The sequence below is a fragment of the Apteryx rowi genome, unplaced genomic scaffold (assembly GCF_003343035.1).
Source record: "Apteryx rowi isolate R43461 unplaced genomic scaffold, aptRow1 scaffold_83, whole genome shotgun sequence".
Taxonomy (NCBI): Eukaryota; Metazoa; Chordata; class Aves; order Apterygiformes; family Apterygidae; genus Apteryx; species Apteryx rowi.
In genome coordinates, this window is record NW_020451127.1 from 366,297 (window position 1) to 393,240 (window position 26,944).

Below are 26,944 nucleotides of genomic sequence, written 5' to 3' on the forward strand. Positions count from 1 at the left end.
TGTTGGGTGTACGATCTGATTGTGACCCTGTTGTGACCCTCACTTGCTTTCATGCTCTTTCCTTGCAAGACATAATAGCGATGTGACCAACGTAGGTTTGGCTTGAACGCTCAAGAGTTCGGTGTGCTTGGAAGCCGGTGAGCCTGAACGTGGGTCTGATCCGAAACTTAAAGTCATCTTTGAGGGAGTTCACGCCAAACTTTCCTGACTTCTCCCAGGCCTCTTCCGCACCCGGATCCGAGCGCTTGCTCTCTCCTGCGTTTTGCCTTTTCAAGCGTTTTAGAGGCAATTGAACGACAGGTTTCTGCCCGGAGGAATTTACAGCAGAACTTACTCGAATCCCCCGCTGTTCTGCAACGCGAATAATTGTAAACAGTAACGGCTCTTGACGTATATAATGACGCTCCRTCTTCGAAGTGTTTTGCAAATCTGAACGATCGCTGTCTACCTGAATAAAACGGAGACGGTTAAGCTGTCAGCCTCGAAGCAGCCCGCAGGCTGGGGCTAAGCAGCGCTGCCTGCCCTCGTGTCGCTGCCGCGTGCGAGGGGGTTATTGCCTTCGGGTCCCCTTTCCCCGCTTTCTTCTGCGCGCGTGGGTGTTCCTGAATATCCGCATGCAGAACGCCCAGCGGCCTGAAAGCTCGGCCTGGGGAGCTTGTGTATCCCCCTTGCTGAAGTCGACCGTGTCAAACTTAGTCATTTAGCAGAATAATAGCTAAAAGCCGCTGGCAGGAAGTCGGCGTACCCTTGCCAAATCCGACGCGCTTTGGATGCTCGGAGCATCTGCGGGATGCTATGGCGGGAGCGGGGAATCGCCCCACTGATGGTCACAAATGGAGGTTGTTCAAAGCAGATCCTCACTGCTTTCTTTGGTATTTATGCAGAAATAAAGTAGTAAAGGATCTTGTATTTACTGGAATTATACTTCGAATTCCCATTCTCTGGTCATCCAAGCGCACATAAAAGTGAAAAATAAAATTAGATCAGTGCATTAATAGGAACTCTTCTGCAGTYGTGAACTGCTGGTAAAGCACAACGCTGTTTCCCGTAGTTATTGCCCCGTGGTGTTGGTGCGTCGATGCCCAGGCGGCGGCTGACGGGCAGCGTTGGTCATAGCTTGCTTTCCCGGGGGTTCCCGTCCCGCGGGAGCAGCCAGGCAGGTTTCCGCTGCCTCRCGCTCTCCTCTGGGATGCCTGGGTCCAAGGACCTCTGCCGGAGCGGTCGTGTGTGTCCTTTGCCTTGTTTCCGCTTTGAGATCCGGTTCTTTTCCACCCAGCTTATATACCAGCATTGTATTAATAATAATAATAATATTATTATTATTATTATTTTGTTCCTTCTGCGTGTTAACATTGTCTCTGCTTTCGGTAACCACAGTTTTGCGCTGAATTAAGGGTCTCTTCAGGGATATCTCTTGATACAGCTCAGGAAAGGAAATTGATACTGCGTAATCTTGCAAGTGGGGTTAGTAGCCTAAATAAAGGTTAAAAAAAAAAGTATTAAAGGTATAAAGAGACTGGTAAAAGAGTTGAATATTCTGTTGGGGGATAAGAGAAGGCGTTTGTATTTATTATTTCTCTCTGGAAGAAACTGGAAGCCAATTTGAAAGCCTGATGTTATTGATATAGGAGTTGGTGGGTTCAGACCCCCTTAAAACTGAAAACCCAGCTGCAAACCCCCGAGACGGGGGCTTGCGTTGAACCTTCTTGCTGCACTTGTCGCGCTTGGAAACCTCAGGGCTTGTATTTTTGTTTGTCCTACAACTACGGGACCTAGAAGTTTCTTTGCCCCAAAGCTGAAATCACGGTGCTTTTTACCCTTGCTGTTAAGGCTGCGGAAGAGCCGCTGCGGCGCAGCCAGCGCCGAGCGCTCGGGGCTCCTCGTCTCCGTGCGGTGGCTTCTGATGGGGGCCAGCAAAACACGAGGAACGTCTTCCTTGCTGGAATACGAACCGTCAGGCTTAGGTTTAGAGAAGTGGCTTTACTGTAAACTGGGGGAAGGTTAGGTTAAACGTGAAACAGAGATGCATAAAGAAAGGCCCTGGAGGTATTCGGTGAGCGGTCGTTCACTTAAAGGATTTGGAATTTATCTTCCCTGTAAAATAGAGGTAGAAAAAAACTTGTGGTGGGTGTTGCGTGCCTGTGACGGTAACAATCGTAAACACAGTCGGACCCAGGGCCCAGAAAGGGGGGGACGGGGCTCTGCCTCCCCGTCCCACCTCCGGGCCCGGCTGAGCAAGCTGTGGTTGGCATTTCCGTGCCGGAAGTCTTGGAAGCTGTGGTCGCCCCCAGCAGCTCCGGTTCCCAGCGTGCGAGCTGCCGGCATGAGCTGTCCAACCCTCGGAAACAGGGCAGCCCCGGCATGTGTGAATCCTCCRCTCTGGGTCCTACATGTGTATCAAGATGCTGGAATTCCAGTTACTGTTCCTTATATTTAAGGATTTGGATTAGAACAGGAGAAAATGAAATGTTCTTGATCTCTAGCGTGGCTAACGATTCCTGTGCTCTATTGCCTTTTGAATGACATACCATACGGTAATAAACTGTACATGTTTTAGCTTAATGCCTCACTTTTGACTGTGTCTTTTTTTCCCTTTAATTTCAGTATTCCCAGGAGAAATCATGGATCAAAGCCTATCTTATGAAGAATTTTTTGATCGCAGCGACACCTGTACATTGGATGACAGAGACCTGTGCTTTGCTTCGCAGCAGGTGTTCAAGCCCATGGAGATGGCTGGTATGACTCAATAAATCTTAACGTTGTCGCATCAGTTATTTTGACAGTTTTGTAGCATGGCAAAGTCCTGGCATCTGTCCCTAGGGGTGGCTTGGTTCTCGTGCCATGTACTCGTGCTGATGGTCTTTCAGCTGTGGTGCTCCACTTGCCTAAAAACACGTAACRCCTTGACACCAGAGGGTTAACGTCGCACCTCAAGCTCCTAACTCCTCCGGGAACGTAGTCTAGCTAGTTAAAATTGGAGTTGCTAGTCGAGGGTTTTACAGCATTTAGAGTGCGGGTGAACAGATTTCCCTTTGACTCCCTTTCCCTTCTCGCAGGGGTCGTTTTGGTTGTCTCCTGCAGTTTAACCGCTCCCAGGTGCTGCAGCTTTCCGTGCAGACCTAGCCCGAATTGTTTACAGCCGAAAACTAGTCTTCCCCAGGCTCTCAGAAATGCTAGTTCCAGCTGTCGCATTGCTGTGTCTGCAATGCAGCTCCGTCTGTTCCAGAAAGCAGTCCCGTATAGCTGCTGGCTCCCTTGAGAATTAGATGAACCTTGTGTAACCTGCATGTAGGTACCTGCAAAAAGATACCTTTTCACCCAACAAGAGTCTTCGGTATTGAGAAAACTGATAGGAAATATTTGCTAGCTCTTGAGAATGTGAGAAATATATGTGCTGCCCAGATTGTACCGGGAAAGAGGACTGGGAAAGATCTTAGCTGAAACAGGRTGAAACTTGGKTTTTATTTTATTTTTTTCCTTTTCCCTAGCATTGTAGACTTGCTTACTAAATTACTTTCTTGCTCTCTGAATCTCATTTACAAAGAGGTTCTGTGAAGAAACTGTATACTGTCACGACGGTAAGGAATGATTAATGGAACAAAAGAAACGCTGCTTCCAGAAATGCGGCTTTTTTCCCCCATTGTTCTGYTAGATGAAAGAATGGGGTGATGATGCAGTTGTGCTCAATAGCCAGATGACAAACTAGCCTATTAGGAGCAATTTATATACCTAAGGCTTTACCCAGTATTCTCTTGGCCTGAATGAAGTGAGTCTGGGGATTATCTATTGCATAAAAACACGTTTCTCGAGGTTTCGTGCCCTTAGAGTGCCTTGTGCGTGCGTACGCATATAAGATGCAGTGTCTGCTTCAGTCGGGAAGTGTCCCTTGATACCGCTCTTCCTGGCGCTGTGCAAACACGAGCTGCTCTTCAGAGATTAGYAGGTGCGTGTAGCTGAGCAGAGGGATCAGAGAGGCTAGACAAGCTTTAAGAACTTGTCAGCAGAAGCAGAAAAACGTGACCGGCAGGCTCGTATAGGGGTTTGTTACATTTATTYGCGCTCCTTGGAAAACAGTAGCATAATTTCCTTTTCCAGGAGCGATTCTCTGGTCAGCTCTGTTAGGAGTCTCCCAGCTGGCATTGCTGTAATTCCTCGTTCCTCGGGCAGGACCACAGTAAAGGCCAGCTCAGTTTAGTTTCCGAAATATTCTGCGATTGCTGTGAGCAGGTTAAAAAGAGCGCATGGGAGCCTGCTCTGCTGTGGACTTCGTTATATATTAAAAACGCTGAGTTAGGAGCTGGCAGTGGGATCCAACGCTGTAAAACTGACAGTTAGGACCTTAATCTTGTATATATTTTACATGCTACCTATGATTAAAAGACTTGTTTAAAAGATGTTACTGTAATATAGAGTGAATATAACTCAAACACTAGCTGATTGCTGCAAGCTTTAAAAGTGCCGTAAGGCKCTCAGCCAAAAGCGTGCCGTGATTCACTGCTGTAAGCGCAGGTAAGTCGCTGAGCAGGAGGAGGTGCTGCTCTAAGTGATCTAAAGTAACATGCTCTTAGTAGTCCACAATCGCCGGCAAACTCGAGCTATGTAYGAACAGCAGAGGATACGAGTGTCTGCGGAAGCAAGCTGAAGAGAAATTAATTTTCATAAACGTTTTGTCAGTCTTATCTCCGGCTTTCTGGAAACAATATTCTCCGATTCCTGACATTTGTCTGGCTTCATAATGTCCTTACCAAGCTGTAAGTTTTGACACGGAGGAGAATTGTCTCAGGGCTCGTTTAATGCAAGCGCTGATAACTTACTAAATTGGCAATAACTCCCTCTACCCCCCATTCCTCCCTCTGTCGCAGAGACAGAGTTTAGTCTGCGTCTCCCATTTCTGCCCAGTCATCTAACTGCTGGACGCAGAGGAAAGCCCGTCAGCATCTCTTTCGGGTTTTTTAACCTGTTCCAGTCATAACGCTATTGTTTTAGTTGAATCGAAGAAAAGTCAGTTATTTGGTCATGGTTATATTGTTTGAAGCAGCTTGGAATTAAAAATTTCTTAAGTTTACGCTGAAGCGGGACGTTGTCTTAGCGTTTCAGGCAGTCTGGTAGACTTGTAAAGGAATTCCTGGAGCTCCCCTGATCCCGACGTTCCGGAGCCCAGAGTGTGAGTAAACGCGGGAGGTTTTGCTGTCTTCCCCTCAAGTAGTATGCTTGATATAAATACGAGTAAAAGATTCGAACTGAATCCCTTTTAATTGTGCTTAACCCGAAGAAATCTATGCAATGCTTGGAAATCGGTGCGTGCCAGCCGTTTCAGGAATTYAGCGTTCCTCGACTCCTGGATAATATAACACGTGAGACACAACCGTGAGAAAGGTCCCTTGTCTGCAGGAGGTGGCTTGGGTCAAAGCCCCTCGCTGGCCGGTTGTCGCTGCCCAGAGAAGGGTGCCACGTGCCCCTGGCACCAGCGAGCAAGATACGGTGGCAATCGCCGATCCTCAGACCGAGGCAGGGTGTGTGAACCAGAGGAGCGTTCGTTCCGGAGGGGAATGTCGTGTGGCGTTCCCTTTGCGGTGTCCGTCCTTGAATGTTTTGAGGTAGAGTGAGCAACTCCTGGCTGGCTCTTCCTTTGCTCRGTTTGTGCCCTCAGCGAGCTCATCTGCTGGCTGCTCTGGCTCGCGGCGGTTTGGTTAAATAACCCAACTCGTGAAACACGGCGTGGTGCCTCCCTCCGCTTGGTCTGAATGACCGTGCCGATTACTGAGGGGCCAGGAGAGGTGGGCACACARAACGTCAAGTTTGCTGCAAAGGGCTTTGCTCTTGCTGAATTCTCCCTGCTGAAGCGTTGTCTTTTGGAGATGGCGTAGACATATCCGTTTAAAAACACAGACAAAAAGCCAAACAAAGCTAACAGAGRTTATACCAACCCAAGCTGACCCTGGACAACTTGCAAACGTGGCCCGAAGTCCTGACAGCCYAACCAGTATGTCTGGCCTGGAACTAAGGGCGAAGGCTGCTCATTTGCTGGAGACACTGAGAACCATGTCACTTCTCACTCTGGCTTATAAATCGGTTTTATGTAATATAATACTGTTATATGCTTATTTATTTATTTATATATATTTATTTATTTAGAGAGAGTATGTATGTGTACACATACACATATGTATATGCACATACATATACACATACACTATAAAATTTATCTATTCTCTATAATATATATTATATRTATAATAAAATAATATAAAATAAGGTACTAGATGTAATACTGGCCTAGCAGTCGGAGTATGCTGGTGTACTGCTCTCAGGGAAGGGCTCAGTTTGCCGTACGGGCTGTCGTGGTGTTGCYGAGTTAACTGAGTGCAGTTCAGCCGTTGTTCCAGACCCAGGTTGGCTGTACGTGTCCATCAGTTCAGAAATTGGTGCTCCTTCATGGAGGGAAGGAGACGGGGCATACAGCAGTCATAATCTAAATTTTAGTCAGTTTTGCCTGCTAAGCAGGTTGAGCAACCATGTTTCTGTTGGGCATAAAGTCTAAATTTGAAGGCATTTGCCCTTGACAAATAATCTTGAAAGCAGCCTTCCCTCCAGAGTCCCTCATTCTGCTGTTGCTGCTTCTGGAGCAGTGATGGTGTCAGGCGTATCTTCATCTCTGTTGTTTTTTAAATAATCTTGCTCTGCGCCACTCTTCCTCCCATGTTACTAAACACAGACCTTGTTCTTGTCGTCCCTCAGACCCCTTCAGCATGCACAGAGGAGAGAACCTGCCCGATCTGTCGTTTCCTACTGACATGCAGCATGTGCCGATGTTCGCGGACCACGTCGGAGTTTCCAGGGACATCCATGGTGAGTTCCTCCGCAGCATGTGTCCCTGGTGTTCAATCTTCAGTATTTTCTCTATTGACTTTCAGGTCACGTACTGAAAACTCTTAAGCTGATAAATGSACAGACTATAGATTCTCTTCACATGATACTTTTATGCCTAAAGACGTTGAATAGCTACTTCCAGGAAGGTTTTTTTTTAAAGTATACTTAAATAGAGGGAGATAGGACATCCAGAAAAGTTGAACCGAAGCTGGAGTTACAGGTGGCTCTTGTCTTTATGGCTAGAAACCAAATACACATGAACTTTTTCCACAAAGTGGTCTTCAGCATTTGGACTATTTCAGCTGATGAGGTTATCAAACAAGAATTCATGGGAGAAGACTGAGAAGCAGAAGGGAAATAWTTTGCCTGTGTTTACTCTCTTATACCTTGTTACTAATTACACTGTGCACTGTATGTAATTTTTGAAGGTAAACTAATTGAGAGATTTACTTGCAAACTTTATGTAGACTGTTTGTGAGCAGAACAGAATAGTTAATTTTCCAAGTCTTTAAATTTTGGAGAGGAGTCTTTAAGGCTAGCAAGGTGACTGACAAATGGCCTCTTATTTCATTAGCACCACATGCGTCTATGATGGTACCTGATCAACCTTTCCTGGGGTCCCCATATTCTCCTGCAGAAGTTCTAGATCCATCAGCCTTTATTGGCCTGGATTCAGCTGCAGCATATCTGCAAGACACAGCAGGTGAGAAACAGGTGTTTTGTTACTGCTCTCCTATTTACTAGTTGGGTTCAAAGGATATGCAGATGGAAAATCTTGATGTACTAGTCCTAAAGAACCGTTGCGGGGAGGGGTTATTACATAAAATGAGTCAAGATTAGAAAGTATCCCATTGGAAACAACAATTTTTAATCAGTGTGAATTTTCTGAAAGGAGAAAATGGAGATGAATAGGAGATGAATATGCTATTGAGCAAAGACCCTGCTCTGTTGGGTCCTGGGGTTAGTGCTGGTTACAGCTCTTCTCTGATGGAAGCTTTTACCAATAATAATCACATAAGAACGTGTTCTGGTGCCATTCTGACAGTGATAAGTTAGTTACTCAAGAATGAAGTCACAAAACAGCGGAGTCAATACCTTGAGCAAAGATGCGCTGGAAAAATGCAGCAGTCTTAGTCTGAGTGGCAGGACTAACTGTGTGCGTTTTCCATAGTGCCTGAAGAACACTGGATGGGAGCTCAGCATGCTGCAGAAGGACCAGATGCCGCTTTCTTTGTTGAGCCACCAGGTAAAAATAGTTCTGACTTGATCTGCAGGAGCTGTTTCTGGAGACCTTCTGAACACCAGAAGCAGATTCTGTCCTTGTCTCCCTTTTCAAGAAACAAAAGGCACTATCGGAGTGATCTGGAACCTGATCAAGAACAATCATTCTTTCTGGTTCTCAAATCAGTTTCCCATAGAAATGTGTGTTTTAGAGATATGTTACTTAGAGCATTAATTAAACATCAAGTGTGTGTTAAGAGGTGGGAGGAATATGTATCGRCTGTTTACTTCTAATTAAGGATAACAGGTTTAATGATGACTCTGTCAGTATTATCAGGATATCTCAAAATAGCAAATTTCTCCAAATAAAATAGCCATATATCCTAGTCATGACAGCTGTATGCAGTTCCAAGCCCAACCATCAGCAGATATTAGTGGCATGCTCTTTTGGGGACATATCTTGTAGCCTGGGCTTTAACCCGCTGAAAACCTGCCCTTTCATGGATTTGGGGGAGTGAAGTTTGCAGATGTAGAGGTGTGCAAAAAAGCTTTGTTCAGCAACAAGCTTTATGGATCCCAGATTGCATTTCCATTCTGTGTATTCTTTTGTACCAGTGAAGGTACTGTAAATTCCAGTTGGGATGTGTGCTCAGGCGTTCCTTGACACTAAAATAATAAATGACAGGAATGGATTTACTCTTGAAAAGGAGCTCTGTAAAACTAGAGCTTTCTTACGCTCAGAGCTTCCAGTCTTTGTACACATTGAGAGACAAATCTGCTGATTTCAGTGATAAGTCACATCACTCATGTTTACCCTTTTTTAGGGTCAGTGCTGCTGAGGGAACCAACAAACATAATTTTGGCTCATGCATAATCAACAGAATTTTAAATTAAATTCTAATTACAAAGCTGTGTACACTGTCCAATTATCTTTAAACGCTGGTAACAATTACATCTTTTGAAGCTTCACTAAGGTCATAATTATGTTGCAGTTGCATGTGTGTTATGATATTTGATTCACAATGGTATCGTTATTCCTGATCTTGATGAACAAGCCAGGAAGATATGAGTTTAACGCAGGTCTGAGGTAGGAACTGGTTCTGGAGCTGGTGCCTCTAACCAGAGCTCAGGGTGGAACTGTGATGCTTCGCAACTAAGTGTTCTTCAACTTTGTTACGGCAATTGCTTTGCTCGGAATACAAGTGTTGTCTTGGGTCTCGCACAAATTCATTTTCTGAAAATTGATAATATCAGCAGATTCTGGTTTTTGTCCTGCCTACCTGGGATGCGAATGTGGGGGAGCTTTCTCACCAGGGTTGCTGCTGTGGTCACCGTAGACAGCAGCACCTGGAGAGGGYGATTCGCATCTTGGCTACTCCGGAGGATAAAGCTATTTGCTAAAGGTCTTTCCATGTGCTTAATCAAACTTCTGTTTGTACGCCCAGCGCCCTCCACGGTGACTGAAGCAAAAAAGCCGTATTTGCCGGAAAGCCCTGCAGCGGTGGCTCCTGCTTTCGATCCTACTGCGCTAATAGCATCCCCAGGAGAGGCTGAAACTGCTGATGCACCGCAGGGTGCAGCATCAGGTAAAGTTGCCCTTGTCTACAGATCATTGCTGGTCTTAGCCCCTTCGTGAGCCAGTGGCAGTGGTGGAAGGACATGGGATTGTCTCCTCTGGGAAAGCACAGCAAGGTATTAACACGCTTCATCCTGAGGTTCGTCCTAGGTAGATGAATTGCGTGGGTGAGAAATAGCAGGTCTATTACACGTCTCAACTCCTGCGTCGGAGTCCAGAAACTGATTTAATGATTCTTTACTTTCTCAAAATTTCAGCTCTAGAAAATGTTAGGARGTGTCAAGAAACATGGTTATCCTTGTTAATAGATAGTACTCTCCGTTTTTAAAGGTATTTTTATATAGCATGAGACTCGGTACACTTTGCCACCAGTCTCAATCTGTGCAGTTTCTCGATCCTTTAGTCTGATATTTGCCATGATTCACTGTGGRTCAGCCATACTGTTTGTGTATTAATATTCTCTGTCTCTTTACTACCTTTATTCTTCTGTAAAAATCACAATCTTTAAATTTAATTTAGGGGAGGATCATGATACCACTTAAAAAAAAAAGTTAATGCATAATTGATTCTTGTTGTCTTGCAGTGGAATATTCATTTTATCTAAATGGATTCTGAAGTGCTATTTTAAAAGGGACTTTTTCTATTTTTTCCTTTCATTTTTTCAGTTTATTAGATATCTAATTTTGARTTCAGTGTTTTCCATTGTTTGAGATGGGGACACATTTTTAGATGTGACTCATAGTGAGTAGCAATTTTATTTTTTAATGTCTGTTCAATTTTATATTTGAGATGTTCAGGTCACCATGCTGCATTGCACAGAGTATRGATATAGTGCTTGGGGGTGTTGAAACTATAATAGCTGAAGAAGAGAGAAATGTAATGCTTCTGGTTTTTGATAACTCATAAAGATTTCCCTTTAGCTGAAATTTTGGACTAAAACTGACTGAAATGACTCCTTCAAGGGGTTCAGGTCTTACAAAAACATCCGTAACTGAAATGCATAGATATTTGTTTATACTGTGAGCTGACAAATGTAATTTTGAAGTTAACAGCTCAGCTTTTAGTAGATATTATGTACAAAAGTAATGAGGCCAATTTGAAAGAATAAAGGGTAGCTGGTGATTCACTGGGTGGCAATGTCTTTTGTGTTAAGAGTGCCTTTGCTTCTGCTCAAGTTAAAACAGCATCCTGCTCATGAACAGCACAAACGATGTTCATTRAAATAAAGTGCAGATGGCTGTGGGCAGTTTCAGGACCTTTTTCAGCTGTTGGAATATGCAGCTGTGTTCATAAAGGTGACACCCAACTTTTTGGTGTTCTGCTATATAGGGGGAAAAAGTCGTCGTCGTTCCTGCGTGTAACGTGTTGGAACGTGCTGCTCGCGATGGATGCGATAGTTGTGGTCTCTTGCCAGCTTTGTAGCATCAGGTGGTCTTTAAACAATAATAGTGCGTCTTCTGGCTGGTGTGTGTAAGGAGCAGGCGGAGGTCTAATGCTAGCCAAGGACAGAAAACGCGGCATACGAGGCCGCAATAGGAAATGCGCTTGGGTGCGTTGAGGCATGTGTGTCGTGACCACTGAGCACGCTGGCGTAAGAGGGGAAAAGTAAATGCCGCTAAAAGACAAGAGGGGGGGGAAGGCCCTGTCTTCTACATTTATAAGACCACACTGTCAAGTATTTATGTTCTTCTTTGTTGCTGGTGTTGTGCGTTGTGTGTTTCTGTAGCAGATGCTGAGTGTGTTCCTGCCTTGGATGTCATGTCCATGTCTGCAGAAAAAGCTGGGTCCATTCTTACAGGAGATACCGAGCCTCCTCAAGCGGTGGATGCTGGATTTGCCCCTGCAGCAGAAGCCATGCCTCTCCATGCCTTGGATAGCGGCTTTGCTCCTGCGGTGGAAGCAGTACCTCCTAATGCTATTGATGCTGCGTTTGCCCCAGTGGCAGATGCTGGGTTTGCCCCAGCGGCAGATACTAAGTCTCACCGTGGTATGGATTTGGAGTTTGCACCAGCAGCAGCAGATGCAGTGTTTGCCCCACCAGCAGATACTAAGTCTCATCACACTATGGATTTGGAGTTTTCCCCAGCAGCAGATGCAGGTTTTGCCCCAGCAGCAGGTGGTGTGTCTCATCATGCTATGGATTTGGCGTTTGCCCCAGCAGCAGATGCGAAGTTTGCCCCAGCAGCAGATGGTATGTCTCATCATGCTATGGATTTGGAGTTTGCCCCAGCAGCAGAAGCAGAGTTTGCCCCTGCAGCAGATGCTACATCTCACCATGCTATGGATTTGGAGTTTGCCCCAGAAGCAGAGTTTGCCCCTGCAGCAGAAGCCAACCATCTTCACGCTATGGACTCTGGGTTTGCCCCTGTAGCAGAAGGCAAGGCTCTTCCTGCCGTGGATGCTGGGTTTGCCTCTGTGCCAGAAGTGAAGTCTGTCCCTGCAGCTGACAGCCAGGTTGCTGCATTTGAAGAGCTGATGACATCCGAGTCTACTGTGGAGCGAGACAAGTCACCCTTCAACAAACCTCCAGCAGGTGATCAGATGTTTGCAAATCTGCCTGAAAGCTGTGTTCGGGCTTGGAGTACTGTAGTAAATGGTGTGCGAAGGCCGGTATAAGTTGGCACAGCACTAGCAGCAGCGCTCCCGGTAGCACGTAGCGACTGCTACAGAGATGCGCAATCCTAGTAAGGCTGTCAAAACAACTTTTTTTTAAAGAAGTTAAGATGATGATATGCCTTGCACTAAACTTCTTGAGTGGAGCTCGGCTCTGCTGTCAAGATACAGGCAAAGGAATTGCTTCACAAGGATTTTCACTTCTAAAATGTGGAACTAGAATAAGTTAGTGCTTGTTCTTAGGACTTGGCATTCTTTAGAGCTGTGTGTTTTGAGGACAGCCATAGGAGCACTTTAGTGCATCCCTGGTAGCGTTTCCTTTTGTATCGTTATTTTCCCCAATAGACTGAACAAAGCTGCTTATCTGAAAACGGTCTCCGAGTAGACTGATAGGCTTTGGTAATTTTGTGACATTTCCTTGGCATGACTATAACAGTCCATGGGGGAGGCAGGGCACTTGGTTTTTTCCCTTGTGGTGGACAAGGGATTTTCTGCCCTGCGTAGATGTCTCAGAAGAGACTGTCCTTTTTGAGAGGAATGGTCAAAATATAACAGATAGTACTGAGGAGACCCAGAATGTTGATAGATTGCAGAAAGATGTGTAGTAAGAATTTTTTTTCTTTGTTACCTTCTAATACTGTTTCATTTAATGATAGGAATAAACTTCAAAGGAGAGGAGTTTTAACCAAAAAAAAAAAAATCCCTACTAGAATGTAGTAGCTCAAAGACATAGGTGGGAGAAGGAGAAAGTAAATACCAGACACTGGGGGGGGGGATTTGCTTTAGCAAAACACTTAGGCTTTCAGGAGGGGAGGGTTGGCAGAAAGTGATCCTCAAAAGCAGGTTGTCACTGTTACGAAAGTGAGGAAGACCTTTAATTTGTTGTGGAAGAGATGGATTAGGTAAGGAAGTGGTTTTATCTTGCTTAATCTGATCTAAATTAAAAATTATGTGAACTCTTACTTTTGTTCTTTTCACTTTGTTTTCAGAAGCAACTGCAAACACAGAACAAGAGTTGAAGGTCCCAGAAGCTTGTGCTGAGCTTCCCTTAGAGAAAGCCAAAGACATTGACTCATCTCCCAGCCACCATGCAGAGCATCTTCCAGAAAAAGTAGACCATCTTCTAGAACCAGCAGGTGAGAAGTGAGAACTGCAGTAGAATACTGGAGCCAGCACTTCACCATCACCTAATTCCTCCCCACCACCCAAATCATCTTTCTTGCAAACAGTCTCCTCCTGTCCTCATCGAGGACAAAGCAGCCAAGATTTAATTTCAAGGAGGTTATGAGCATGTGCGAATGTCAAGGCTGTGTTTAAGATATGTGGTAGCCTTAACTTTTGAAGTTACCATCATATAAATTGTCTTTGTTTCTTCCTCATCCACAGTTGCATTAATTTATTATGATGTCTGTCACAGCCTTTGTTTATAATATAATTAATTTTATTTAAATTAAAAAAAAATCAAACTGATCTCCAACATAATTATATCTTATGAACTTGTTATATGTAGCTACGAATTTTGTAGTGTGCAAGTTCTTCTAGGAGACGTCTTCTAAGGTGTATTTGAATATTAGATAATAACTAATACGGGATGGCGATTCCAGACTGACAATGGAGTGTATTTTGGATTTGAATTCCAGTGGGAAGCTAGTATGGTCTGAATCCAGTTGACTATAAAGAAGAAAAAAATTCTCGCTCTGTACGTAAGCGCCAAGACAGTCTTGGTTTCGTGTTTTACCTCTACCTTGGCATGTCAGCCAAAATATAAATTGTGAGGAGATAATATTTATCATGGTAGACTACCAAATCTTGTAAACTTCATCCCTGTTTGAAACAAAAACAAAACAGAACAAAAAAGATGACTCTTTCCAAGGGCTTGCTCCTAAAGTACTGGTTACYTGTATTTGTAAGAACTGAAACATTCTTTTTATATTTTCCATATTTCTCTTCAGCTCCAGTAGAAGCAAAAGAAGCCCTGGCACTAGAAAATAAAGAACTCCTTCCAGAAAAAACTGTTACTGCTGCGGATCTTACTGTTACAGAGAAACCAAAGGAGGAGGCTGGACATAACCAYGTCCAACATGCAGAACCCCAGCAAGAAAAAGCCCTGCAAGAGACTACAGGTAGAATATAGATAATACTCGAGTTTTAGAATGGAAATAGCCCCTGGGAACTGTTCACYTTCTCCTCCTGACTGCATTGCCACCTGAGCAAGCAAAAATCTCTTTTGCGCCAAGCAGCTGTGCTGTTCTTTGCGTTCATCACAGTGATTCTGCTCGCACTTTGCCTCTGATTCCTGCCCTCTTAAACACGCTTCCCCCCCCCACCCTTGTTCACAGGACTAAAAGTCCGAATATGGGCGCTGCTATTATTTTATCACTGGGACTGGCTTATCTTTTCTGCTGTAGAATTTAAAACCTCAATATCTTTCTGCTGAAGAACTTAAAACCTCAACATCTTTTTTTTCCATTTACCGCATAGTTTTTTATTTTGGTATTAAAAAGGACCATTAATTCTGATTAAAATATTCTTAGTGAAGACCTCCTTCCAAATTGAGTTGTGTAATTACCAAAGGAAAATGTAATTTTCTTCCTGCTCCACTAACTCAGCCTCTCCAGTGAGCTATTATTGCTTACGTGTCTGACTGGAGGCTGATTTGTGGGCCAGGGCTAACTGACAAGTGACTGATGCTCTCTTTAAAATCAGTGGCCTGTAGCTAAGGCAACTAGTGCTGCATATAACTGAGTACAGCAGATGACTTCTGTTAGGGGGGTTCTGCCTTGCGCTGCTTTGTGGGTGCTGAGGGGAACTTCGCTGTCACACCCCCACCCCCCGTTACGTCCGTCCTCTCTTCCCTAGTCTCATCTTTCCCCTGAACTTCTATTTTCTCRTTTTGGAAAGCTGCCAAAGTAAAAGGATATAAAAAAAAAAGTGCATCTGTTATCTTGTCTTGCTAAGACAAAATGGATCCTTAATGCTTTATAAAAAAGGATAATGTGTCTTTGCAAGAACAATTGCTTTCTGGTGGGGTAAGAGCATGTATCAGAAATAATCTTTAATAACGTCGACTTATTTATTGGCAATACTTTAAATAGGTTCTAAGTGTAAATTTCTATCCCAGCACCACTGAGGTGGATTTAGAGTTAGTGTAGTAGCAGCGCTGAAAGTTCTGCATTTATGATTATTTGGACTGTTTTAGATAGCTAAAATCACTTTTTTTGTTTTGTTTTGTTTTTTTTGTAAGGCAAATAGTTGCTTTGATATTTGAGCAGGCTTCCTGTATTCCAGGTCTACCTACTGCACAAGTAAGGCAAGCTAACAAATCAAGTGAACGCAGGTTTGGCAGAGCAAAACCTGCAGCAGTGCCTATTGCAGATGTGCCAGAGGAACGTCTAATAGGCTTCCCACAACAGAAGAGTCCTCACCCAAAAGTAGACCCCTATTCTGTAGCAGAGCTTGGATGTGTTGCTGGAACATCCCCTCGCACTAGGGTTTCCCATAAAAAGGCAGCCGAGCGGCCATCCAGTGCGCTGTCAGAGTTTGCAGAGAGCTGCAGAGATGTGCCAAGGGAGAGCTGGGATTTGGAAGGTTCTTCAGGCATTGTGAAGAAGAAGAAAAAGAAACCAAAACAAAAGAGAAATCAGCAGCCAAGAACAATGGAGTTCTGGGATGAGGATACTGCAGTCTCCCAAGCTCCTAAAAGTTGTCCATTTGCTGTTGAACTGCAAAAACCAGATGTCCGTACCATCTTGCCTGCTGAAGCTCGCAAAGAGCAGTCAATTGCCTCAGGAAACGGAGCTTCAGCTATGCCAAAGGATGCTAAAATAACAACTGGAAGTCTGATCTTGGATGATCAAAATGCCTTCCCAGTGCCAGCACCCACACAGCAGGCCCAAAAAACTGACGCGCAGATTGAATCTGTGTTGGATGCAAAAAATGGAGGCTTCGTGAAAACAGAGGAAATGAGAGATGGCAGCTTGATGTTACAATCTAAAGGCAAAATAAAACAGGTTCCCTTGGAGCAGATGGACAAGGCAGACAAAACGAAGGTGGGGGAACCTGTTACAGCAAAGGTGCCGACCAAGCCTGTGGAAATAAGTCATCTTGATAAAAACGAAAAGAGGGAGCATAAGGAGTCAGACCGTTCAGACCTGAAGGCATCTCTTTCAGAAGAGATCAATCTAAGCAAAGTAGAAGCTTCTTTAAAGACCAAACCTTCAGAAGTTCCCCTCTCTGATAAAGGTAAGGAGGCCAAGTGTGCATCTCCCAAGCATGAAACATTCGCTGAGACTGTCCCCGCTGAGCTTCAGACTTCCAGTGGGTCATTGGAAGAAAAAGCAAAGAAAAGAGGTAGTGAAAAGAGCAAAGAGGCTGAAAATGAATCCTTGAAACAGCCTGATCTTCTAGAGACCAGGGCCCCAATAGACAAGCTTCCTCACGAGCYGAAAACAGCTGACAAAACTAAAACRGTATCTCCTGATAAGTGCCCAGAGGTCAACTTCAGCACTTCGGAGGGAGTACTGAAGACCACAGCAGATGCTGATAAAAGGTCTGTTACACCATTAGTTGTACCAAAACCCGAGGAAGTTATTCCGCTGAAAAACAGAAAGGCTGACAGTTTTTCAGAGCAGACRTTACTCCTGGCAGCTAAGTCTGATACAACTAAACATCCCCCCTCTGCTGAAGCAGTTGACAGAGTTGTAGTGGCAGATTCCCCTGACAAAAACAAGGAGCCTGGATTTATTGCATTAGAGCATCAGGCTGCAAAAGACCCCGATACTGTACAGGGGATGGACAAACCTAAAAAAAAGCGTGGTGAAGGGAARGTCAAAAAAATTAAGAGTTTCCCTGAGCAGCTACCTCTTTTGGAGGATGCGAGCAAACCTGCTGGTGGAGGGAAGACAGATGAGACAATAAAAGAAACGACTTTCCCTGATAAAGGCASGGAGGCTGCTTTTGCTCCAAGAGGATATCCGTCAGCAAACATTACACACAGTTATACTGCAAAAGCAGCGGACAAGGCGAAAAAAAGAGGTAGTGATGGAAAAAGTAAGAAAGGCGAAAGAAGTTTTTTCCAGCAGCCTTTTCTTTTGGAGGGTAAGAGGGACGTAAGTAGTTCTCCTGACACAATCGACAAACCCAAAGAAATAAGTGTTAGCGATACAGGCAGAGAGAGAGGCTGTCTTACTGCTGAGTGCTTGCAGGAAAACGTATCAGAGGTAGCTAAAACACAAAGTCCTGTTGAACCGGTGACTCAGGAGCCCAGACAAAATGTTGGAAAAAGGGAAGCGATGCCGTTGGGCGCTTTAGAGCAGCCGTTACCTCTGGAGAGCGGCACAGGTGAAGCAAAGGGTCTCGCTGTGGCTGACGCAGTCAGCAAAACAAAGGAGGCAAATGTGATGAGTAAAGGCAAAGAGCCTGGATTTACTTCCGCAGGTGAATCGGTTAGGACAGATTTTAATGCAACATTCGCAGACAAACCTAGGAAGAGGTGTAGTGATGGGAAAAGAAAAAATGAAAAAAATCCTTTTGGGCAGCCTGCCGTCCTGGAGAGCAGGGCGGAAGCAAGTCCTCTTCCAAGCAAAGAGGAGGTGGCTGGAAACACAAAAGAAGTGACCTTTGATAAAAATAAAATGTCTGATTTTGAAGGAGATCTCTCGCTGGAGGATCTGACGGGTATAACCAAAGAGRTGGTGGAAAAGCCTGAAATACGGGGGGGTGATAGAAAAAGCTTCTCTAATCAGCTAGTTCTTTCAGGCCATAAAATAGAGACAGCAAAGCCAGAAATGGTCAAAACTAAAGAAACTTGGCCCACTAGTAAAGGTAAGGAAACCGTCGTTAATACATCAGAGCCTGTCCCAGAGAACAGGACAGACAGAGCCAAGGCGCRCAGCCCCAGCAGCGAACCGGTGACAGACAAGCCGAAGAGAAAGGGTAGAGATGTGAAAGGCAAAAAGCCTGAAAACGTTCATGAGCGCTCTGTCGCGCTGGGTCTAGATAAAATCCCTGCAGTAGCTGAAGAGGTGGGAAGCATTACAGAAACTCGCTCTCCTGATAAAGGCAAAGAGAATAATTTCCCTCCTGCAGCGAGCCTGCTAGGCGGCCTAGCTGATCCAGCCAAGGTGCAAGCTTCTGCTAAGCCTCAGGAGCCAGAGAAGTCAAACACAAGTAATAAGGAGAAATGCAGGAAGAYGGAGGCTAGTTTGGAGCAGACGTTTCTCTTGGAACCTGACGCAGCTGGAGTGATGTTTGCTACTGGCGACGCGGGGAGAGCTGCCGGATCCAAGGCAGGAAGCTCCGCTCGCTGTAGCGGCGTGGCTGGACTCCCTGTTTTAGGGCAGCCTGCTCTAAACTCCAGCTCCCCAGTGGTGGATCGCAGCTTGGCCCCAGAACCTGATAGGTCTAAAAAGAGGGGCAGTGATGGAAGAAGTAAAAAAGCTAAAAATGCCTTTGAGCAGCCTGTTTTTCTAGAGACAAAAAYGAGCAGGACTGAAGTGCAGCCTCCCATGGCATCGGAGATGCACTATGGCGTGGAAGAAATGGGTTTTGTAGATGAAAACAGAAATATTAAAAATTTCCCCCTTGGCCTGCAAATGCCCTGGAATACTAAGGGGAGCTTCTTTGAGTCCTTTGCTCAGGCAGCAGTAGTTAGCCCTGAAGGACCTGCCAGTGTTTCTTCTGGCTTCCCAAAGCAAACGGAAAAGGATGCAGGAGGTAAGGTGCTCCCTTCTTCTGGAGTGGTATTGGAGAACAGCAGCAGGGGGCCTGGATCTAGTGATAAAAAGGAGATGCCTGAACAGAGATYTTACGAGCACCYGATCAATCTGGGCCATGAAGAGCCKGGARAAGAYGTTTCAATGAAAGAGGAGGATAAAACCAGAGAGACTGGTTCCTGGGAAGAGGGGAAGATGGGTAACCAACTTTCTTTGRATCAGTCAGTTAAACAGGACATTAAATCAAAAAAGGATAAAGTTCCCCTTTCTACTGAAGCAAAGGTGGGTGATAAAGAAATAAGAATCACGGATAAAAGGCAAGACCCTGACTGCACCTCCTCAGACCTTCTGCGGAAGGTGGCAGACACGAAAAGCAGAACAGCTCCTGTAGGTGCCAACGTGAYGGTGAAAACGGAAGAAACTGTCTCTTTTGGTGAGGAGGACACCGGGTGCGGTTCCTCTGGCTTCCCGGTGACAGCGGAGAGCAGAGCAGATGTGGCCGTGCCGCCGGCTGCAGCGCGGGCATCCGCGGAGAGCAGCGCTGAAGAGACTGAGCTGCCTGGAGGCAGGAAGGGCGAGCAAAGCTTGCTGAAGGACCCCGTCAGGTTGGACAGCAAAGCAGATGAAGCAGAGGCTGCTGGTTTAAATCTGAGAGCTGCCCAAACGTCCAAAGTAAGTCCTAAAGATAACAGTAATTCTCAACTTGCAGAAGAGGCGGCTGCTCATGATGGGGAAGCTCACCTGGGGGATGTCCCAGCTTTGAAGTCCGAAGCAGAGAAACGCGAAGACGCGATGAAAGAAAAAGAGGAGGAATTTGACGAAAAAACTGCGAAGGAGTCAAAGAAAGAAGAAAGAGTTAAAGCAAAAGAACAGCTCAAAGGCTACATGAGACCCACAAAGTCGCGAGGTGGTCCAGCTGTGCCAGCCAGGTCCGCCGCTCAGGAGCGAGAGAAACCAAAGCAGCCGAAACCCGCTGGTATGAGCCGGCAGAGGCAAGAGAAAGGTGTGTGCTTGCGATTCGAGCTAGCGGCAGTAACGCAGACAGCTTGTGTGCAAGACCTCGCTATTTGTCAGTGCGTTAGCATGAATACGTAATTGTTAATCCTACGTGGCACAAACGAGTGTGGCATGACTGGTTTTTTGGCTGATCTTAAAAGGCTGTTAGTTCTGCTTGCCTGTCTCACAGTGCTAATTCCCAAACTTGGAAGAACTGACAGCTTGGTCTAAGTTCCAGAACTGACTTTTTGTTTTTTTGGTTTTGTTCATTCGGAGTTAATTTGACGTACGTATTGTACCACCTAATTCTTAAGTAAACTTGCACTTTTGGGGTTCAGTTGCATTAGCTTCTTGTCATCAGAGACTGAAAACGAAACCYGTTGGAGATGCAACGGTAGGTCATCTCGATCACCAGATAGCCCTGTACGCCCCCGGAGGGCAGCACAGGGAGCCGAACGTTTCTGTAGCAGGACATGTGCTTTCTCTGGCACGTGGGGTTTGGTTTTAATACTACATCAGGCTATTTGCAACCAGCCACTTTTCCTCCTGCAATTGGTTTGTGACTCCATCTTAAGCTACGTTGAGCTGCTCTATCTATAAAACACGTTTCCTCTCTTGTACTTGTAGAGAAATAGTCTTTACTAAAGCAGAGTTGTAACGACAGGGTAATTGGAGCGATAAGACTTCCTCTCTCTGCCGAGACCTTGGGTGGACTGGTCACCTTTTGGGCTGTTTCCTCTGCCTCTGTCCATGGAATAAGACCCCTTTCCCGTAGGAAATGAAATGGAGGTTCATAGGGACTTTGAAATGGAGAATATAGCATGGGCGCAGATGAACTAAAATGAAAAATATCCGTGGGCTTCTGGTCATTCTAAATCTTCCTCAGAAATAATTGGTCTCTTCTCTGTGCAATTCAGCCTGCTGAAATGGGCTGGCGAAGTCCATCCCCGCTTAGGTGCTCTCGTTTTTGCCTTGTCATGAGGCCTGGAAGTTCGTTCCTGTTCCTTTTTCCGCGGAGGTCCACGCTGCCAGTTTGCATGACGCAGCCGCTAACTTAACAAGCGTAGAGCTCAGCGCGCCTTAGCATGCTGGGCAGGTTTCTGAGAGGTTTTGTGATTTTAATGAGTGTTGCATAACCTGAAGTGGTTCTATTTTGGTGGAAGTGGTGTACTCTGCATGAACTTGTGCCTGCAGAAGCAACGTTCTTTAGTGCATGATGCTACAAAATAAAGCTAAAGGCCGTCCTTTTTTTTTTTTTAATTTCCTTTTAAAGCTTTTCCGCTTTCTGCTAGAAGTCTTTATTTTCCCTTGCTAACTGCTGTATTTAAGGGGCAATACTTCAGCAGGAGATTCACGCGGAAAGGAAAAGCCCTTCCCGCATGCTTTGCGCAGGTCCGCGGCATGCCGAGCCGAGAGGCGCCTAGCTGGGAGCAGCGTGCGAGTACGTGGGTATACGCTTGGCGTTTATAAGTCCGCCTGACCCGAGCTCGCGCAGGACTCGGATCGTATCCCTTGGCTTTTACCCTTTCAGCACGTCGTAGGCTYGCGGTGGCTTTCCCAGAGCTCTGGGGGCCGGGTTTGCCAGGGAGCTGCAGCCCGCCGGCGGCTCCGGCACGGAGCGGCGGCTCCGCGGTCGCTAACCGCTCCCGAATCGAGGAGTTGAGGGATCTGGGAGACCGTTACCTCCGTCCAAACGCTCGCCGGCCCGCAGAGCCGGGGACCGCGCTCGCCCCTGCCGGCGGTGCAGCCCTCCGTCAGGGTGACGGCGGGTCGGGGGGCTCCGAGACCCTCGGGTCGAAGGGGCTCTAACAACCCCCAGTTGCTACTGCGGTAACTAGAGCGCATAGGAGCTGTATTATTTTATTCTCGTAAAAAAACGTATTTTACCTATCACCAGAACACTTCATCCGTATGCGTCAGGCAGGACTGTGAAGTTTCTCCTTTTCAACATCTAATATCCACATTTTATATATATATATATATATATATAAACATATAAATATATATATAAATAAAATGTGGATATTTTATATATATATATTTTATATATATATAAAACCCTTATTTCTCTGTCCCGGCGGGCAGTCAGCGATCCTTTATCGGAGCAAGGCGCGTGGATGCTCCGGCGGCTCTTTGGCCGCAGCTAGTAAGCGCCTTCCCGATGCTGCGGGCTGCTCCGGCTGGCGGGAGCTGTGAGCATCTTTTATAGGCTGCGCCCGAAAACGGCTCCTGTGATTCTTTTTTATTTTAAATTTTAATTTCAGTTTTGGCTTTGAATTCAATCCCCTCCTGCTCCTTCCGTTGCAGCGCTGCGGAGCCGTTGCGCCGCTTCTTGCCTGGCGCCGAAGCTAAAACCGGGYGCGAGGTGACCCCGGGGGGCTGCGTGGGGGGGCAGGTGCCCCGGCGGCCGCGGTGCTGGGCCGGCACCGCTTAATCGCGATATTTGCTCTTCTTTTACCGCCGGGAGCAAGCCCTTCTCCGACTGCTTCCGTTCCCTGATGGCTGTGCGTTATCCTGCTGGCGTTTCCGCGGGGCCCCCCCTCGTTCGCATAATTCCTGTAATTCTGCGCTTTGTCCGGTAACAGCTCCCCTGACCCGTGGGCACGACGGGACACGTAAATYGCTGCAGCCCTCTCACCCGAAATCGTAATCGCGAGTGCGGCTGCGGACAAATGCTTCCTAATGACAGACCGAGTGGCTGTTTTAATAGYGCTTTTCTGTTCTATTGCAGCCCGTTCGTTAATTAAGGCTTGCTGACTGTCCCRGGTAGCTGTAGGAGAGATGAAAGCCTAACGACGGCAGCTGCCCCTTCTCGTGTCCGTACACGCTTATGAAGCACACGCTTATATATAATTCACGCACGTGAAATACGTATCTATGAAGTCGCAGGAGAACTGCGCCGTTGTCTGCTCATCCCCTCAATTTTTGCGCTTGCGCATGTTTTTTCGATTCTGTTTTAACAGAAAGTTTTGTTAAAGAACCGGTTCTGTTTGCAATTAAAAGATGAGCGTAGAGCGCATTTCTGCCAAGCTGTGCTTCCCAGGTGCCGGATATTTATAGCCTTCCACTTGTTTCAGGGAGGCAGGATCAGTGCCTGGCTCTATATATGTTCTTTGAAGGAATGCTCAAAGCAGCTATAATTGGCTGCGTATGGCGAGCTCTTTCCCGTTGGCTTTGTACCGCAYGTTATATCGATACCGGCTTTTCCTCCGGCCGGACGGTCCCGTTCAGAGACTYGCACTTGAACCCGGCATCCCCTCGGTTAGCCCAGCACTTCCCAGGTTTGCTCGTCTTCCTGCTCGTCTTTGAAGCTCTACTTTTCAGGAAAAGCTGGGAACGAAACAAATATGCTGCCGTTCTTGCGTTCTGCCGTATTAAAAAAGTTAAACGCATTTCCTTAGTAACGCTGTTCACCTTTCGGAGGACRCCTGAATTTTAAATCTCGGCTCTTTCTCTGCTTATCTTGCCYGCTTACTGCTCACGCGCCACGCGGTCGCCTTGGCTTTGCCTCTTTGCAGCTCCCACCGTCGAATGCTGATGCTATAAASCAGCGCTGGTAACGTTTTGAGTTGGGAGCTCTCCTGAGTGCTTTTAATTCCGTTTTTTGGCTGGTTGTTAGGATTTTAATGTATTGTGTGTACGTTCTAAAGTCAATGAGTTTTGGGGTGTAACTGTGCTGTCCCGTAGAGCGCGAGACAGTGGTCAACGGCCTCGTGGGGCCCCGTGCGCCTTGGCGGGTGGCAGCCCGCGGGCAGCGGACGGGAGTGCTGCTGTCCGGCGGTCCCGGCTCTTACGGACACGCCACCCTCGGCAGTTCTGATCCGTTCGATCGCTGCCTGCTATGGGTAGCAATGCTTAACTGGAGATCGTGCCGGCTGGAGACGTTGGCAAGGAGTCGCTCAGCATCTCCTGGAAAGCGATGTTGCCTTAGAAACCGGTGCAAAGGACTGCACAGAAACAATGGTGTTAGATTTAAAAAAAAGAAAAAAGGAAAGAAAGGRAAAAAAGCAAAGGCATTAGAAAGAAGTAATAGCTTCAGGAGCAAAGCAAAAATAGAAACGCTAGGCTGATTCATCTGCTGAGGCTGGAAGCTTGCAGATTGGGTGCGAAGGCATGACGTGCTGATGTAGTGATCCTGGGCTGCTCCAGTTACCGGCACTGTGTCGGCCCTGGAGATCATGTGTTTTACCTGGAGCGCTCAGACCTGGTGAAGGGGGTGCGATGCTTCGCAGCTCCTTCAGCGCTTAGGTGCCTCTTCCCTTGGAAAAGGCTCGCTTTCAGAGATGCGGCGTAAGCATCGAAATATGTCTAAGCAGCTGGGGTAAATGACTACAGGTGTGTTTAATGTTTGTACCGAAACACGTGCTGCATGCTCGGCTTCCTTGGCAGGCTTATTTGTCTTTACTATACCTTTAAGAAAAGGCAGCATTTAATAATGGCAAGAGGATGTGAATAGACGAAATACAGGTCTAACCAAACCTTCCTCCTTGCGAAATATGCTGCTGTCTTGGCCCTGAAAGGTTGCAAGGAGCTTCAGGCAATGGGCAAATCTCTGCGTCCAGAAGGTGCACCGGCGTCTGACCGGCAGCAGCTTATAACCCTTGCACTGCTGTCCTCCGACACYGTCTCAGAAAGACAGACGGCAGAGAGCCAGAAGGACTGTGAAACCCCAAGTTTGATCTTTGAAGAGTATTACATCTTCCTCAAAGTCAAACTAGGGGTAAAAACAGGGGATGGGCTTCCTTTCAGGAAGCCTAGTAATCCAACCACTCTTTAGTGTGGGCCCTTCCTCGCTTGCACTCCTCCTCATCATCTATCCCAGTCCTCCTGTTTTCTGAACATCCTCCCATTCTTTCCTGCTTATCTTTCGTTGACAAATACTACTTTTCTTAAAAGGACTTAGAAAATTAAAGCACGCTAAGAGTCTAGAGGAATAAGGGGGAGCAGAGCTCTGATATCAGGGCTGCCGGTCGTGTGCGCCGTGCCTTGGCGACCTCTGGTCTCACCGAAAGCTTAGCAGGACGGCAGCGGCGTGACGTCGGAGGCAAAGCGTTAAGGAATTTCAGGGACAAAACTTGGAAGGGGAGGGGAGGCCAGGGCGCGGGAACTGGGAAGGCGTATCGGGAAATGACGTCCCGTGCGTAGGATGGCGTTGTCGAAAGGCTCTCGGTACACGCGCTGCGAACCACCTCTGCTGACGTCCGGAGATGTTCGGTGTTGGATGACTGCAGAGGTGTTCGCAGCTAAGCAAGCTCCTGCTCCTGAGCAACCCAGGATTGAACGTGGTTCAGTACATGCATCAAAAAAACAGCCATTAGATAAAGTAGATAAAGTAGCTGTGGCTGTTGTTAGCGGTTGTATGTTGATATTATGAGGCTGGCTTTGCTTTCCAGTGACACCAACCTCCTCTGTGGTGCCGGGCTGCGAAGCATCGGTCCCTAAATCCGTGTGGTCACCTTGCTCTGGCTTCTATAACCGCAGCCATTTGCCTAAAAGAAAAACAGCATTTGAAACCGTGGCTCGAGCGTTGCAGGCGGCTCTACAGCTTGCCCCAGCCGGGGCAGGGCAGTGAGTTCCCTCTTGTGGACTGAGCCTTGCTCCTTAAGTCTCCTTTGGGAATTGCCTGAGCAATAGAGGGATAACAGCACTCGCATGGGATCAGGTGACTTTGAGGTCTGCCATTTTTGCGACCAAACTAAATACTTTTGGAGTGAGCAAACACTTGCAAACATCAGTTCCCCCGTCAGTTATGGGAGAAAAGGTAAGTGTTGAGCTGAGCTCCCGTTTTTGCACTAGCAAGGCACCTATGAATATTTAAAGTGCAAAAAATTGTTGAGGCCTTTGGAGAAATGAGGCTTGTGGGTGGAAATGTTCTGGTTAATTAGAGGGTGCCATGAAAGATTCACATAATTTACAGTTCCTTAGTCATTGTTTTTAAATATAGCAACTTCTTAAATCCAGAACTTAAATACAAGCAGATAAATGTGTGGATTGTAGCGTTTCTCGGCAGCAGGTTAAATTCAGGGGGCGTACTGTAGCTTGTGTGTCTCTGGGTATAAAAATACATTTATGCTCAGTTAAACTACAATAGGAAGTTGTTTTACTGCTTTCTAGCTATGAGGGCAACATTTTCTCCCGGACTGGAATATGATGTCTGTAAGGTGTTGTAACCCTGGCTCCAAGAGGAGAGTTTGCCTTAGTCGGGAATAATCTGCACCGGGCATTTCAGATAAAAACCACTCTACGGTTTGCTGCTAATGCAATAGTATCAGTCCGGATGCCAGCGACTGAGTAGATGGAAACGGTCTTCCGGGCTTTAACCAGGGAGACAACATCCAAATTACGGATCGCAGGTGGAGAGGTGTTGCCATGGATGCTGGAGGCAGAGGCTTTGCGGGGTGGCCGCAGTGCACTTAGCGCGCGGTGAGACCGCTCTCGAGCAGATCGACCCGAAAAGTGAAATGCTAGTTGTGAAATCTGTGCAATAGGAAAAAAAAAAGCGGTTCAAAAATACTGTTCGTGCTTTAAAAAACAAAACAAAAAAAGCGCCAAAGATAAAGGTGACGGTACTGAAAACTCCAAACCACCCCAGACCTCCCTCCCCCCCCGCGTTTTCAGCTTTGCCCACTGGCTCACGGGGTTGAGAGCTTCTAGCTTGTGAGTACTGAAATCCTCGTTGCAGCAGTATTTATGGTGGCTGCTGACTCCAAAAGAGCCCGTTAAAGCTCACGGCGCTGCGAGCAAAGCCCTTCCCGCAGGGAGACCCCGTTCTGCGCCAGCGCCTCCGGGGCGGGCTGGCTTTTAGTTCGGCATTGTTCTCGTTTTCGAGGCGGAAAAGGCTCAGCTCGCTTCCTAAGTTCGTCGGCAGGAGTTAATACTTACAAACGAGCTGGTCGTTAATACGGTCAGAGGAAAAGGAGGCTGCAAGATTTCCAGAAACGTGCAGTCACCTAAG

The 26,944-nt window shown here is 46.5% G+C and overlaps 1 protein-coding gene across 13 annotated transcripts in view; it reads left to right on the plus strand.

Moving 5' to 3' along the window:
- MAP4 (microtubule associated protein 4) overlaps positions 1 to 26,944 on the plus strand; it is a 145,842-nt gene that overhangs the window by 83,804 nt on the left and 35,094 nt on the right. For 7 of the 13 annotated variants that reach the window (XM_026089731.1, XM_026089732.1, XM_026089733.1 and 4 more), the window contains exons 5-13: positions 2,605 to 2,736; positions 6,739 to 6,849; positions 7,445 to 7,573; positions 8,042 to 8,116; positions 9,537 to 9,677; positions 11,394 to 12,200; positions 13,270 to 13,416; positions 14,233 to 14,403; positions 15,569 to 19,996. In XM_026089731.1, the coding sequence (XP_025945516.1) occupies positions 2,605 to 2,736; positions 6,739 to 6,849; positions 7,445 to 7,573; positions 8,042 to 8,116; positions 9,537 to 9,677; positions 11,394 to 12,200; positions 13,270 to 13,416; positions 14,233 to 14,403; positions 15,569 to 19,996 (6,141 nt within the window). Of the gene's footprint in view, positions 1 to 2,604; positions 2,737 to 6,738; positions 6,850 to 7,444; positions 7,574 to 8,041; positions 8,117 to 9,536; positions 9,678 to 11,393; positions 12,201 to 13,269; positions 13,417 to 14,232; positions 14,404 to 15,524; positions 19,997 to 26,944 lie in introns of those variants that run through there. The other 6 variants (XM_026089734.1, XM_026089726.1, XM_026089738.1 and 3 more) reach the window with 6 other exon arrangements.